At 36.6% G+C, this 16989-nt stretch overlaps 1 protein-coding gene across 6 annotated transcripts in view; it reads left to right on the forward strand.

Annotated features, from left to right (window-relative positions):
• The window catches only part of NFIB (nuclear factor I B), a 175915-nt gene extending 160189 nt beyond the window's left edge, over positions 1-15726 (forward strand). For 4 of the 6 annotated variants that reach the window (XM_066180828.1, XM_066180831.1, XM_066180829.1 and 1 more), the window contains one exon: positions 8847-15726. In XM_066180828.1, coding sequence (XP_066036925.1) covers positions 8847-8976 — 130 coding nt within the window. In that variant the 3' untranslated portion in view covers positions 8977-15726. The remainder of the gene's footprint in view (positions 1-8846) is intronic. The other 2 variants (XM_066180830.1, XM_066180833.1) reach the window with 1 other exon arrangement.
• Positions 15727-16989: the final 1263 nt, after the last annotated feature.

Below are 16989 nucleotides of genomic sequence, written 5' to 3' on the forward strand. Positions count from 1 at the left end.
AAAGAAACAAACTGTTCTGCCTAAGCAGATGGCTTTTAGATGTTGGGTTTTGAAATATGACATTCTTCAAATCCCACAGAAATGAGGACCTAAGAAGAGAAATTATACCTGCACAGGCTAAGGAGCAGTGAGCCTTTCTAACACTAAAACTTAATGTTAAAAAATGAGAATATATTGCAAAAGTAATTTTAACATGTTGGCAAAGATATATATCCCAGTCCAGACAAGTTTCTGCATCTCCAAATGGTTTGATGAATGCTTGATTATGCGATTTCCTTAGATCTGCAGAGCTCATTTTGATTGTGCTTAACCTCACCTTTTACATGAGGCTTTTGTTGTTAAGTATACTGATTTTTCAGAAGTATTATTGACCTCAGGCAGGCGAAAAAGTTGGCAGTCCCTCAGTGTTAGTTGCCTTGTCTCTTCAGATATCTCTACAGGTAGCAGAGATGGTCAGGTTGAAAGCTTTGTCATCAAGCATTGTTGGTGAACCACATCTTGGAAGTCTGAGAAAAGTAAATGACGAAAACCTTCTGTTATTTCTGTGTTCTTTGTCTTATTAATAGTTGTCTGTCATACATCATGGTAGGTACAATACATAGATTTAAAATTTTATATGTTTTGTCTTGTTTCCTTAGAAAATTATGTATCTGTTGGCATTTAGAGATTCAGGTATAGGATGGTAGTGGGCTGCATGCAAAGGCTGAACTTTTGAAGATAATAATACTAAACAAAAAAGGACCAACAAGCCACAAAAACTTAGATCACTGATAGACCATTTTCTCCACAACCAGAAGACTTACAGGGAATAGTGATTAAAAAATAGATTAATACTCTGCATAGCTGAATTAAACATTCTAGTAGCTTTAAAGGAAATATTTACATTAAACTTTCAGAAAGCATCCTAAAAAAACCCCCCAAAAATTGAAAAAACCCACTCTAGTTATCTGGTGAGGTATTTAGAAGTTGTAATTTTTACTTTACCCCTCATACCCAAACAATCTACAGTTTTTGTTTGGGATGGTTTGATTTTTTTCATTCCTTGCTTAGAACACTTATGGTACATATTCTGTCTTTATATGACTTTTTATATTTATTTTCAAATGTAATATTATTTTGTCTGCTGAACTTTCAATACCATTTAAACACACCAATAAAAATAAGTTCTCCAGTTCTTTTATGATCATTTTGGTAATTTTTTGATGTAAATATGAAGAAGATACTGAAAAACATTAGAAACCCCAAATTCTTGTGTTTTTGAAAGCGAAAGTTCTGTTTTCCTAGAGACAGAAGGCAAGGGAAAGCTGTGAAAATCTGTAAGGCTTATTTAGAAAAATATAATCTCAGTCACTATGTGAGGGCAAGAGTGTATGCAAAAAGTACACTTTAGAAATGAGTGAGAGTGACAAAAAGTGGAGGCATGTGTGTGAGGCTGATAGCATGAGTTTGATCCTAAATCTAAGCCACTCATTACACCATTGATGGTATTTCTAGTATAAATACTCATGAAAGCTGGCATGATGGGTCTCTTCTAGATTGTGTGGTGAATTTGCAAGTTTTCCACAGACTGTTAGCAATTTTTCATTTCCAAAGTGTACATTTCAACTCAGCTATTGACAAATTTATTTTTATTTATATTAATTCTTTTAATAATCATTCTGCATTAACAGTTTAACATTACCTTTACTGTATCCAGGAAAATGGACTAAGCTAGAATTTCATGCTTTCATTCTATTATCTTGACACATCAGCATAGTACAACAGCTGGCTCATTCCTGGAGATGCTGAGGCAAGCTCTGTTCTCAGAGTGCTGAATTTCTTTCTCAGCTGTATTTGTGGGGTATTCAGCATTCCAAGCATCATTACTCACCCCACCCCCCCACCCCTCACTACCACGTGTTTATGATAACAGTGCTGATAAGGGAATCAAATGGGATAATCTGATTTGTGAAAGAAGTTGGATGGAAATTGAGAATGGGTGCTTATTGCTTTTGTAGCACAATATCTTGTACATGTTTGGTAATGAGAAAACATATAGCTAAAATTACACAGTCAGCAGCGTGTCTGTGGAAGCACATTTAGGCAAACACAGACACCTGTTAGAGCAGTAGTTCAGACAGCCTGACCTGTGTCCCTCCTTCATTCCTCTCCCCAGAAATGGTTTAGAATAATAGAGCAGTTTAATTAAAAATTAAGAACAAGAAAGCTGAAGTTTCCTGATTGTAAAAATATTCACAGAGAGAAAATCTAATGTTTTCTTATCTTTATCAATTTAAATTACTAATTCTAATAGTTTTGCCCAAGTCTGTAATGCAGAAAGATGTGCAGAACATTTTTTCCTCCCCATCCAGGCAAACATCTTCTGAACACTTCCTAAGAAATTAGTTGTATTCAAGCCAGACTTGCATGCTGCCATCCCACAGGAAATGGGTCAGCAATCCATTAAGATGCCATTAGACAATCTAATTTGGAACTTAATCTCTAAATTAACCATGCTCCATACTTGAAGCATACTTGAGAGAAAGAAAAAGAGTTTATGTTTGAATCGATAGGGGAGCCGAAGCGTGAAGAAGGCTGTTTGTTTTTTTCTGTAGCTGTGGTCACGTCTCAAGCCGTCTGGTAACCAGGAGAAACCAGACATGATGTAATTCCAGATTGAACATGAACTTCAGGGACTTAGAATGGGGAACAATGGACCATAGGAATCAATAATGTCCATTTTCCACATGATGATGTTTGGAGCTTTAAGTTAAACTTTATGGGAGAAGCAACAAGAACTGCAGTGTGACCGAAATGAGTGAGTTGATGTAGAAGCAAGATGTTAAAATAAAGAAAACAATTTAAGTAATAATTTCTGAGCAGCACTGCAGATTCCAGCAAGATTAGAAAAGTTCTTGCTCTGCAGTGAACTGGTTGCCTGTTCTGAGATCTCTTTGTTCACTTAGGTGGGACAAACTTAATCTTATGTTTCCTGTCAGATGATTTTTGGCAGCTGCTAGGGAAGGAGGAGCATATTATAGAGAATTCCCTAGTGCAAACTGTATCTTTAACCCCTTGGTTACCCCAGCTTTCTACTTCTCTATCATCTCACCTCCAATTGTTTCTTGAATCAGTAGAACTGATTTGTTTGGGTTATTTTGTTTGTTTGTTTGTTGTTACACCTAGGATCATCTGCATTATTATTTTATCATGCTAATTTGATAAACTTATAATTTTTAAAAGTGCTGAGGTAAACATTCTAATGATTTTAAATGGAAATAGTAATGTTTGGGAAAAGAAAAAGGTAGTGCAGGTGTGTGAAGTTAAGAGTCAGTTTTTCAGAGGCAACCTGTGGACTCTGGTAACCAAGCACATGTTCTCCATGGTTTGGCTTGACTTGGTCACAGCCTCCTCTGTGCGAGCGCATGTTTGAAACCTTCTGTTAGCCCTGTTCCTGCACCAGGTTTTCATACATGAATGGTCCAAAGCACAGCATGGACATACGCCATTTCTCTGAGCCCTCCTTCCGTTGTGGGTATTCTTTGTTAGTAACGGGCTATGCAGCCTCTTCTGATCTTTGTGTACCTTTTCATGTTACACTGCCACAAAAAGTCTGCAGGGAATAGAGTAAATAGTATTCTTATAGGAGATTTCCCTTTTCCTTCCCATGGGCATAAATCAGTAGGTCTTTAACTCCTCCATCTGCTGGGTGTGTGGTATGTGCCTGCAAAACTGTAAAAGTCATCCTAAACTAACCTGAGATATGTTTAATATATGTCTTGAAACAAGTGCTCTACTTGGAGGTAAAATTTGGCAGCTGTTTACTTATGGATGCCACTTTAGAATAGTAAGAGAAGTATCCCATTAAGTAGATATTGTTGTAGGTGATTATTCTTTCGGCAGAAATGCAGAAGTGGGAACTTCTGCCAGGACACTGAGGGTAGAAAAATTGCATTTCCAAAGTTCTTATGATTCAAATAATTTTAAATGGCAAAAGTCTCTGTATTTGTGTGAGCAAGGACTTACTACAGAGATAGATGTGCCTTGCTTGGTGGGTCACTACTGTTACTTCACTCAACATTGAAGGTATTTCTCTCTTTTCCATCCAAAGACTGACTTTGCAGGATCTGCTCTACCTTCTGTAAGCTAATGAGTTCATGGACATGATAGTAAAGCTGCAAGAAGGAAATAGTACTTTAGATGTGCTTTCCAAATTGTAAAATACTCTTACAGATTTCTGAAACTGTAAAAGAAAGAATGTAGTAACTGGTGGAAAATAAGAATCTGGAAGACCTCCACATTTACTCAGGTCAGATTAGATTTATTTTTTATTGCATTTAGTTAATTGCTTAACATTATTATACTCTTTATGTTATTATAACCTCCAAAGTGGACTATATATACATATAATGCAAGCTCTACTTGTGGTCCATTCCAGTAATATTTTAATCAGAGGCCCTTGAAACAGCAATTATTATCTTTAAGAGGAAATCATGGCAGAAATCTTGATTCAATTAACATCTGGAAACTGTAATGGAAAGTGTAATGGAGAATGTTAACCCTGTAGGATTTTCTTTTGCTGTTTTATTGCATTTGGACAGATAAATACATTATGTTTCCTTTGGATAGAGAGGGAACTGATGACTGTATAATATATCTGATAGTCTAGCTACGCTGAAAACTGCTACCAGTAGTGAAATTACTTAAAAATGTAATGCTCCAGGATGGTGGTCCTGCAACAAAGATGGATCTGAATCTCACAACACTCTCATAATGCTTCTCATGTAATTTTCTTCAAAACTTAGCCTTGAGCAGTTTTTTTAGGTCTTACTTCATGTTTCAATGAAAGGCATTTCTATTATAACTTCTGTCAGCAAATGGATAACAGTTTTCCTCAGGAGCAGTAAGTTGGAATGTGAGGTAGACCTGCTTTATTACACTCATAGAACACAAAGACTTCTTATCTGAAGGAGAAGCCATATGGGCATCCTATTAACTCCTGCAAGGGCAAACACCTTGTCTCTGTCCCAGGCAATGGAAAGAATTTTAGTGTCCGTGGTTGAAGTACTTAGTGGACAGAGGCTGAGTATTGTCTCTGGTTTTGTGAAACCAAGTGCTGAATTTTAACTGGGACTCATACCAGCTGCTGGATGGTATGGTGAAGGGAAAGGAGGTCCCCCATTTCCTGCTTATATGGGCACCCAGGTGCAGTTTGCTTTGCAGCCAGAAGTAACTGTCATTCCTGCTGGGATGTTCTGCAGAAAAACCGTGGGTGATTTCCATGACAGAAGCTAAGCTCTGCAATACTCAGAGAGGTCCTGTCGAAGTAGGCTGGAGAAGGCTAACAGGGGGACCTTGCTATTCTGGGCAGTTGCCTTGGCTTCATACTGGAATACTGAGGTACTGGGGTATTACAAAGCAACGTGGCTCATACGGTACCTGAAAGTCCAACTAAATTTGGCATAAATGTAAAGGGAAGTCCTGGAAATATTGGCTAGACAGCCACACGCAGGTAGCTTAGCAAAGCCTGTGTTGTGTGTTTGGTTACTCACAGTTGTGTCACAGTTGTTCTCAGAGCTCTGTACTGTAACTAGGGCTGTTTTCCTCAATAGCTTTCATTCTGTTTTCTTCCTTTGTCTGCAGTAAGCCTCTGGTGGTGGTAGCTGGACTGGGGTGGCCCAAGATAGAGTTGCATCCACCTATAGTATGATAACATTATTCTCTAAACTACAACCGGAACTCATTAAGCCTTGGAAATAATGGCTTAGGAAATGCCAGAAAACAGAGGGAATGGGCCATTCTTCCCAGCTGCCAGTGCACCCAGACTCTGCCCAGTGTGTGTGTTTAGACCAGGACTTCAGCCTCCTCCACAGGTGTGGAAGTGGTGGCTGTCCTGGTCCCACAGGTGCTCTGCTGCCTTCACCACCATCTCTGGCAGAAGGCTTGGTGTGAGCAGTACAAGGGGCTTTGAAACTCCTGGAGGATATACACAGCAATAACATGGGCGATTTATTTTCTCGCTCAAGATTCATAATAGTACTGACAAATTTCTTTCAGTCTGCATTTTTGTCATAATTATGATACAAGGTGGGAGGCTTGAAAAGTTTAAACAAACACCTATATTAAACTGATAGGTAATATGGTAACATCAGTCATATTAGGAACTTGCTACAGCTTATTTTTATTGAGGAGTTTCCATAGAAAGTAAGATCTCTTTCTGGTTTTGAAGCAGCAGATAAAAATTTCCCTGCAAATAGTAATTTGCTTTAAGTCAGCACTGACTTTTTTCCTTCACCCGCTGTAGTCACTAGATGGCTGGCAACTTTAAAACAAAGCAAAATGTCAAAACTATATTTAAACAATCATTGAAGTGCACTATAAATCGTCAGAAAGATAACCTGGAGCCTGTGTGTTTAGCCTTTGCCACAGAAATTTTTTTAAATAGAGTGTTGATCTCAAACAAAATTTATATTATTTGAGTTAGTGCTGTATTTCGTTGAAGTCACTAAACACTGTAAATCCTATGTAACAGGACAGTAAAGAACTGTGCATTGTAAAACATATATTCAGACAGATCCAAAGCAAACAAATCTTCTTAGCTTTTTCTTTTTTTTTATTACTAGTTCTTATTTTTACAAATCCATGCGCTTGGAACCAATTTACTTTGTGTCTGTTATTTCAGAATTTACTTCTTAACATCACTGAAATCCAAAGAGGGAGGAACAAAAACTGCATTTTAAAACAAATTGTGAAGGAAGATGAAGAATAAGTTGAAACAATTAAGCCTCTTAAATGGAATTCTGATATTGATTTTTTTTTTCTTTTTGGAACATATTCTTTTCATTATATTGTCTTGGAAAAATCTTTCAGGCATAACAAGGTTCAAGTTTTTGTGAGTGCTTCAAGATTTGTGATGAGCTGTGATTTTAAAATTTTAAATGGGTTTTTATTTTCCTCCAATAGCAGATTTTTTAAATAGTCAATAGAATTAAAATAACAATAAAAAATTGAACACATTAGCTGATCTTACATTTTGCCAACAGTAATTTTTTTCTGTTTTAAATTTCTGAAAATATTAAAACCCTGCAGATTTTTAGGTGTCTTTCAAGAATATACCAAATTGAAGAAAAAAACCCTAACAGACTCAGTGAATAATATTTGAACTTCAGGCATTGAAAACATTAATATATTAATATTTACTGTATTTTCTTCATGAAATAAGATTAGTACTTCTCCTTTGGGAATATGGCCATTGAGATAAGCAGGTCAGGAACTATTTTCACCTTTCTGTGTGTAAAACATTGCACCTGAAATTAATTTCTAGGAGTTAAAGTAATAAATTAGCAGGTTTAGAGAGGTAAGTATTTTTAAACAGAACTAAATGACAGAATATCTTTGTATTTTTTTAATATGAAATACCTGAGAAACACATCCCCTGGATTTCACAAAATAAATTGACTATTTTTCAGCAACTGAAAAGATCACTATAGGCTGCCAAATGAAACATCATTATGTCATGAACATTTGAAATAGATAAAAAGGTCAATTTTCTTCTTTATACCTGATGCCACAAAAGCACATCTGCTTGTCCAGGGGGAGAGCAGTGAAGAAACGGAACAAAAAATATCGAGCGAGGAAAAGTTTTTGCCTTTACAATACACATGTTGAAGGGCTTCAGCTGTGTTATCAGGAAGCTCATTAGCCTAATCCCAAAATGTAATCCCAAGTAAGCACTTACCTTGTGACAAACACTAGAAAAGCCCACATATGATGAAAAGCAGAGGAAAGGTGTGTTTGCATGCTGTATGTCCAGTGTTGGTATTAGCTCTTTGGCAATGATGATGACTTAATGGTGCTGTTTTTCTTCTGAAAAAATGTGACAAAGCCTTCTTTGAAGTCATAGAGTCATATAGCTTAGGATAGTTTGGTTTAGACTTCTGGGTTGCCAGAAACACATCTGAGGAAAGGGCTGCTCAGGATGCTGGATACTGAATACCAGCAGCTAAGACGCGTCTTGAGTATCCATCTTGCAAGTACTACTGATTGGTGCCTGGTGAACCGGTGAATGCCATTGGGACTTCACCTCCTTAGTGACAGAGTTCTTTTGAAATGATGACTTAAATTCCCAAGTCATTGGATCGTCCTTGAAAATATTTTCTTTTTCAGAGGCTTGTTGAAAAAAATATGGTATTTTCTGTTACACTCGACTCATGGCTACCCTTGGCTGCAAGTGTTTAGATGACTGGATCCTGTGTTAGCCAGTGTTTCTGAGACTGACATTCTTAGGGATTTTTTTTTTTAAGCAAGTTTTTTGAACATAAAAAGTCCTCTGTTCTTATGGGCATCAGTGCATCTCAGAGGCCCATCTTGGGATGGTGACAAGATAAATTGCTGTGTTGTAAGAGGGGAGCAAATCTCACAGGATACTGAACTACTGTATTTATACTGTATTCTTGAAAAAAGAACATCTGTACCCTGTGGTATATTCCACTAGCTCTTAAATGACATCCATCACACTATATAGTGTCACTTGTATGGTTTAGCTGTATCTGCTCTACATATTTGCATCTGACATTTTGGGGAGTTTTCATAAACAGACCACTTAGTGCAACTCAGGAGTCATACCACTTGCTACTGAATTCCACACAATTATTTTTCTTTCAAACAACTCATACTTTCACAAAGAAAACTAGGAAGTAGAATCTCAAGTTATGTTCACAAATTTTGTTTCCAGTTTTATCTTAAGTAGTGCTATTATTAATGAATATTAGCTGGACCTTGGTTCAAACTCATTTTATACATGTTTAATTTATGTTTTTTTCTCTCTCTCTTTGTCTCCCTCCTTGTCTCTTTCCTCTTTTCAACAGTCCTGGTACCTGGGCTAGCTTGGTTCCTTTCCAAGTATCAAATAGGACACCGATCCTGCCGACAAATGTCCCAAATTATGGTTTGAACATAATTGGAGAGCCTTTCCTTCAAGCAGAAACAAGCAACTGAGGGAAACAAAATTAAAAGCAAAATTTAAAAAAAAAAAAAAAAAAAAAAAAAAAAAAAAAAGAAAAAAGAAAAAAGAAAAGAAGACAGTTATGAGAAAAGAACCTGAAGAAAGAAGAACAGAAATAGACCAGCAATTGCAGCTCTTACAATCACTAATTCTCTTTTGGTTGAAACTGAAATGATATGCAAAGGGTCGATGATATTTCACTGATGGGTAGAATGCAGCTCCTCCTAAGTAGCCTTTGTTATATGAAGTCCACTGGGAAATAGGTGTTCTGTCTCTCACAATATACTTTAACTGACCTTCTAGATGCCTTAATATTTGCATGATAAGCTAGTTATATTGGTTTAGAATTCTTGTTGTTTACGCATGAGATCACTATTCCTGGTTATCTCACAAAACACAGGCTAGGCAGCAACAGCAGAGCTGCAGGAGGACAAGGGCCGTGAGCCAGCCATTTTCTCAACAGTCTGATTTCTAAATGTTTTAAAAATAAGCTCTGTAGCCTTTAGTTATCAGTATGGATTTATTAAACTTTGGCCCTTAATTCAGCCTTTTTCTGGTGTGTTATGCAGTTTGAAATTTTCAATCAGTATGAACACACAGGCTCTATGGAAGAAATGCCTCTATGCAGGTGAAAGTGTTATCTTCTCATGCAACAGTAGAAAAAGAAAAAGAAAAAAGTGACAGTTTCCCCACTAAAGAAACACTTACAGAGGCAAGTGCAATCTAAAAATCATATCTAAGAGGTCATCACTATAAGTCCTTCCGCCCTTGGACTCTAAATTGAGGGGATTAAAAATAAAAATAAAAAATTCGTTTGAACAAACTTATTTTTCCCCTCAGTTTATGAGGGCATTAAAAGGTATTAAGTCAAGACAAATCACATCCTTGAGAATAAGAAATCAATGGAAACACAGCACTTATGTTGGTTTAGCTACTGCCTCCACAGAGGGGTAGGATTTATTTATTTAAAGTTATTTGTTGCATCAAGGACCCATAGGGTTTACACGTTTCTGTAAAATCTACATCATAGAGACAAAGACATAGGCAAATCCATGTCACAAGGGCAAAGCTTTCCGTTTACAAACTGGTAATACCAGGATGGGGATATGTTGTATTTAAATAATGCACTCTTAATGTAAGTCTAATTACAGGGTGCTGTAAACTTGCATGGTGCTTTCAGAAGTTAGCCTTGTTCAACAATTTTCACATATTGACAGAAATATAATGTGCATGGGCAGACATTTTGCCTCTATGTCTCTTTAAAAATTTAAAATACTCTTTCCAGTAATCCTAATTTGCACGAAGATATAATGTCCACATTACGTGCCTTGCCTTGAAATCTAAAAAATGGAAAAAAACAAAAAAAAAAAAGAAAAAAACTACAAAAAAATTGACATCACTACACTTGTTTTGCTGCATTTATTATAATTTTAAATCTTTACCATTTTTATGACAAAATATTTTGTACTCCAGATGCGAAAAATGTGTGACATTGTGGATTTTTTAGACAGTTATACCTGTATCTCACATTTATAAAGCATATCATGGCTGTGTATAGTTGCCGCTTAAGAATTGTAATCGACCAGCAATATTTTCAGTATTTTGGTGTTTTTTCTATTAACCTTTCATGTTTTTCATCTTCCAATTAATATTGGGGGGAGGGGATACAAATTTATATGAATTATGCAATACCAAGTTTTGCCTATGTAGGTAGTGCTTTTAGCTGTATTGGTTATTATAGGTAAGTACACAGATTTAAAAAAAAAAAAAAATAATGTATGCTTTCTTTTTTTGTTTGTTTTAATTGACCAAAGTGGGTACTGCTATTTTTGCAGTGTGATGAGGTCCTTTTCTGTACTGAGAGGTGGACAGGGGATTTTTTTTTTATATACATACATATATATATATTCTGGGGTTAGGGGGAGGATTTTTAACACTTTACAGTGTAGCTGTGAAGCAGTGCACCCTTAGCCAGGCAAGGGCTGCAAAGCAACTGTTCTGCCTACTGTGACAAACTTTCAAATCGGTTCCCTCTTTTTAACTTCCCACCTGGGGTGCAAGCTGAAATCATTTCTGGATTTAAAAAATAAATAATGAATTCTGTTGGAGGCAGACTTGACTTGAGGAAATTGTTTTCCTTCAAGGTTTTTTTTCATTAAAAGAGAGACAGACAGAGAAAGAGGTCAAGACCCACAGTGAGATTAAGCCTTTTCAATTCTGGCAAACATAGTGCATCCTGAAGTGTTCATGTCAGAAGATGTTTTTCGCTCAGAATGACAAAGACATTCACTTTGTCTAGGAAATGCAAGTACAGGGCCAAAATCTTTGCTGGCATAATTCCACTTACTCCAGTTCCAGTGGACTCTGGAGCTGCTCAAGCAGAGAATTTTCCCCCCTTATCCTGCTTGATTTTTTTTCCTGTACATTTTTTTTTTTTTTTTTTATATTCTATTCCCCTCTTGCCTGACCAAGTTTCTTAATTCAGCATTTGAATTACAATTTTCAACCTGGTTGGGCTATGTCAGAAGTTGCAGTCTTCTCGTAGAGCAGATCAGATAGAGACCTCTGGGGTGTAGCAGAGAAGGAATTTCTTTATGCAAGGAATTAGACCATGGTGGAAATAAAAGTATGTTTCCAGTACAATCCCATTTTGCAGACCAGTGGTGGGCCTATTGCTGGTGACCTCTTACACAAAAGGGATCTTGGCAATGTATGGCTCAACACAGGGTGAAATTTTCTTTAAAGCCCAGTCTTCTATTACGGTGAAAACAGAGGAGAGCACATAGTCCTGTGGATGGGAAAATTCATCCCTTTGCAGTGTCTCTGCATTTTTGAGATTTTCCTACTCTGGAGCAGTCCCAGAGGTGCAGCTCCAGCAGCAGCCACCCCAACTAACACTGGTCAGGGGTGCACCACTGTCAGACCATTCTGGCTCCAGATGTGGTTAAAAGCAGCAGTGGTGGCACACCCCCATGTTGCCAGGAGGAGAGAAGGTGTAGGCAAGGCTTGAATGGCTACAGAGATGGGAATTATGGGAAAATAAACCTTTGAGATTTAGCTAAACTGGAAAAAAAAAAAAAAAAGAAAAGAAAAGGATAAGATGCAAAAAGGAATGTGGGGTTCTTTAGCTCTTTTTCAGATCCTTGCAGTAAGTCAATTCATTTGCTAAGCACATGGCAAAGTCTGCTTGACCCAAGCATAGTGCGCCTCAGGCTCTGGCCTGGTAAAACAAAGTATGTCTTGTCCTTTACACATGTCATGATACACAGCAGTTTGGGAGCAGAGCTGTGCTGGGGGCATGTCCTTGATTAGTTCCATTAACAAGGTGTTCTCTGAAAGCTTATGATTGCACATTGAGACAGAACTGGAACAAGTTCCAGCTTCAACATGAAATATCCAGAATGGTGATTGCCCTTTGTAGGAAGCTAGATGCCCTTAACAGAGTTGTTCTGGTGGGTTTATTTTGTTTTTGTTTTTGTTTTTGTTTTTGTTTTTGTTTTTGTTTTTGTTTTTGTTTTTGTTTTTGTTATTTTTTCATTTGTTTGTTTTGCAGGGTTTATTTGCTTTTTTGGGTTTTGTTTTTTTTGGGGGGGGGCTTTTTGTTTTGGTTTGGGTTTTTTTGCCTTTTTTTTTTTTTTTTTTTGGGTTTTTGCTTGTTTGTTTGTTTTTTATTTGTTGTCTTTTGGCTTTTTTTAAATCTCTGGTCTCCCATATGAAAAAAATGTGAGCTTAAAGATGCTATTTTTTAAGCACGTAAACTCCTTCTTTAAACTGGGTTATTCAGCAGCTGTGGTTTCTGTCACCCGCCTCTCTAATAGAAATGCCTGCTTGGAAGATAATGAACTTTTCATTTACTGTATACTTGGGTTTAGGTTGGCTTTGTTGGTTTTATTTTTAAGCTCAGCAGTCAAAAAATTTAGATAGGATTGAGAACTCAAATCCAGTCTCTGGCCTCCTCCTTCACCAGGAAGTGTATTCTGACTAAATTGAGCCACCCCGTTCTATGTGCACTGTTCTGCCTTTAAGTTGCTTTGCAGCCCTGGCCTCATGGCTGTGCCACTGAAGTGTGTTTCCCCTGGAGTGACATGAACGCTTGAGGCTTGACTAAGGAAAAAAAAAAAAAGGCAGTGAAGGAGACTGTACATAAAGACATGGCAAAACTATTAATTATAGCAATATAGCTGTGGGGTGATATTCAGGTGGGCAGCTCCATTGAAAATATGTGAATGAGTTTGTGAAGCTGCAAGTAGCAAGAAGAAAGGATGATCTTCTGAATAAACCGCCTACCTTGTAGACAGTAATTTGTACACTGTATAGTTTTGTTATGATTTTTTTTAAATTAAAATACCCTTGTTTATAAAGCTAACTTTTTAACAATTATAATGGAAATGCATTTCCATTTTTAAACAAGAATACTCTTTGTTTAGAAACTGGACTTGAGTTAAAACTCTCCAGTTTCTTAATTTATGTATTAAAAAAAATCTGTCCATGTTGGGAGCTATTTCGCAGATTTCTGTGCTTGAAAAGCATAGGTTACTAATCCTTTAAAAATGTAAATGGAGAAAAGTTATATTTTATGAAGGTTATTTTGTTGTATTTAGTATTCGAAAAGTTGGTTTTCAGAGCATTTCAAAATGTTGGAAATACCACTGTCTTTTTTATTAGTATATATGGCCTTTAGCAAAAGTTTTTGTAATTGTTACATGATGGTATTTAAGATTAGGTTCACAGAGCTATTCAGGATAGGCAGAGAGCTAAAACAGTACTTAAGTCTCACACAGCTGTGTCCTCAGGGAGCAGAATTTTGGATTTGCAACTTGTAGCTTCATAAGGACTTAATGGAAGACATTGCACAAAGACATCTGTGACACTGGAGTGTGTTCTGTACCTAAACCTAAATTATATGTACTGTGTGAGATTATGAAGGCTGCAGAAAGTTATCCCATATTCAGTGTACAGTTTTCACTTTTATTGAAAAAACTCTCTAATGTTGCTGGCAGTAAGGCCCCAAGCATGACATCCTTTATGGTTTACGTGATCCTGTCAAGGTCTTTTGTAAATGTTAACCAGCTGTATACTCCTGGATTTTTTTTTTTTTTAAATTGCGTTTCTATAGAAAACTTTAGGAAAAAACCAGAGTAAAATCCCATGCCAGCTAATCAAGTAAAACAGGAAAGGCTCAAAGCTGAATGTTTTCCATGCTGAAGGAGTCAAAAACTGCCTCCTTCTTATTTGCACTTTCTGCTAGTTCCCCAGTTTTATTAATTCCTCAAAATTGTGTGGGTGTGGTGGAGCACTGCAGTTGGAGGATAACATGGACCACTGATTTTGCCCTTTAACCCTGCACAATGACCTTTGCATCAGCCAAACTTATTGCCATGACAACTCTTTGTACTGTTTCCATGCCACAGCTCTGTTGGTCATGTTGTCAATAGTAAAGGGGACAAGTTGGAGACGGTCAATTTTTACTTTTTTTTTTGTTGCAATTTTTTCTTCAATGGTTGTAAGTAGTTGTTTGGGTTTTTTTATGATAAAAGGGTTCACTAGTTAGTACTCTTTAGAAAAATCTGTGTGTTGCAATTCAGATGTATGTTGAATTTGTGAAAACAGCTTCAGTGCCACTAGCAGAATGATATCCTAGAATAAGCCTTTGATACTTTCATTGCATGATACCAGAACAGTAAAACAAGAGGTGGCCTAAATAAATGGAGAGCAGTGTGAGCTAGTGACACTAAAGCCAGTCTTTGTATTACTGTATTTTTGACAGAATGATTTTGAAAACTGTGCTACAGGGACTGATGTGGCAAATGTATCTCTATATGCAGAAGGAAGTTTTTTAAGAGGTATGGCTTATTATGCATTTTTCATTGAGGGCATTGAAGTTGCATGGACTGATAGAAGTTGATGCAAAATGAGAAAGAAACAAAAACCAGCAAAATGTTTACCAAAAAACTCAAACAAATGAGCAGTGCCTGTTCAATTTCACAGTCTCTGTTGAGTTCAGTTGTAAATATGTTTCAGATAACATTTTCTTCAAAAATAATCTCCACAACATTGTAGAATGTGAGAGGTTCCTCAATCCCAGGCATAGGCTTCTCAAGAGCTGCATTAGATTATGTCTTCATCAAGCTGTTAATTTGTGCTTATATCATGTAGAACTTTTAGTAATCTGGGAAGAGGCACCCCATCTCGATGATATTTCTCTGAGAAAAAGATTTTGTAGGGCTGTGTGTTTCTTTAGATACATTTAGTACAATTGTAGGTGACAAGTAGACAGTTATTGCTTGCTAGCTACATACCAGGGTTGATCCATTTTAAAACTTTTGGCGTTTTTTTCCCATACTGTAGGCTATAAATCCTGAAGGTTACATTTTAATTAAAAAGAAGGTGCGGGCAGAGTCTTTGTGTAATGAACCTTCACTAGTAGGATGCATTACAGTACAGCTTTTGGAATTAGGGCCCTCTGGCATTAGACCTGATTTTGGCCTCAGTGTTAACAAAGGTTTTTATTGTGCCTGGTTGGAGGATAAAATGTTCTTTCTGGTACTTTTTTTTTAGGTTACAAATGAACTCAACTGCCACAAGTTTTAAATTGGTGTAAATCAAGCTTGACTTAATGTGATTGTTACTGTTATATCCAGCCTAAACTGCTAGCAGCTGCTCATACTGCAGTCAATTACTGGAAGCGGATATATTTCCTATGCAAAAACTGTTTAAACAATAAAAATGAGCTATGCTACAGACCTGGCCTGACGTTTTCTTTTCTTTCTCTAAGAGTCATAATTGGTAATATGTTAGAAACAAACCTTAAACCTTGTAGCCTAAGGTAGCATGGCACAACCTATAGAGGTCTGTGTGTCCCTAGTTTAGATTTTACATATTTTTTTTGCACTCATTTGGGCCTAGCTTACACTGAAAAAGGAGGAGAACAAGAACAAAAGGAGATACAATCAGCTAATCAGCTCAATTTAAAATTTACACTTTGTTTTCATCCTCATGTTCAACCAATCCTAGTAATTATACAGGTGATCTTGACGCCAAACTGATTTTTGCTTTTATATATTCTTCACATATATTTGTAGCTCTCTAAGTGATTATGGTACAACTGTATAGATTCATACTAGTAGTTTCCTATACAGTTTGATAGAAAGAAACGACATTCCTAGGCCCCTAGCCTATCTTGCTTTTTCTGAGAACCAAGGTAGAGACACTCTCCCATAAACAGCTATCAAAGAAGGGGTGCATCAGAAAAGGATAGGACCAAAAGGGGGAATTACCTCAGCAGCTGTGTTTCTGACTGGGATTCTTGTCAATTATGCTAATTTGCTAAACTTAAAAAAATATACTTGCTTTATGTTACATGTGCATTTCAGCATATTTTTGGCATGTATTTCAGTGGGTTTGTGCACCTGAGAGGACTCTTCATAAAAGGTAGCTGCCTTTTTATCGCCTAATATATGCAATATATTATATAGATATATCATATGTAGATACATAGTATATATTATAGATGCGTATTATAGATATATAATATGTATCTGGCTCATGATTTTAGGGACCAGAAAAAGGCATCCATCTGAACTGCATCTCCTGTGGTAAGAGATTAGGCATGATAGCAAAAGGTTAGGAGACCTCCATTTTGTTTTAATGTTATTAATTTGTGACAGATAGTCAATTTCTTAACTATCTTCATGATTACATTTTTGTTAAATAAAGACAGTAAGATCCAATATTCCCAAAATTCCTCCTGAAACCCGAAATCTTTATCTTTGGCCAAGATCCTTCAACTCTGCAAAGGACTTCTTTATCACAGGTGTGAATTAGATGTATATATGGGATGTTTCAGTCAGTTGATGTTCTGTGAAATATAAAGTTTTCTTCTCAGACCACTAAAATTCCATAAAGCAGTACCAACAGTCGAAAAGTAACATGAATATGGTCAAAAGACTGGTAGGATAATAGTGTAAAGATTTAAACTGGATTACATATAAATCATCAAATTTTGT

The sequence above is a fragment of the Chamaea fasciata genome, unplaced genomic scaffold (assembly GCF_029207755.1).
Source record: "Chamaea fasciata isolate MVZ Bird 193981 ecotype frontalis unplaced genomic scaffold, bChaFas1.0.hap1 SCAF_4, whole genome shotgun sequence".
Taxonomy (NCBI): domain Eukaryota; kingdom Metazoa; phylum Chordata; class Aves; order Passeriformes; family Sylviidae; genus Chamaea; species Chamaea fasciata.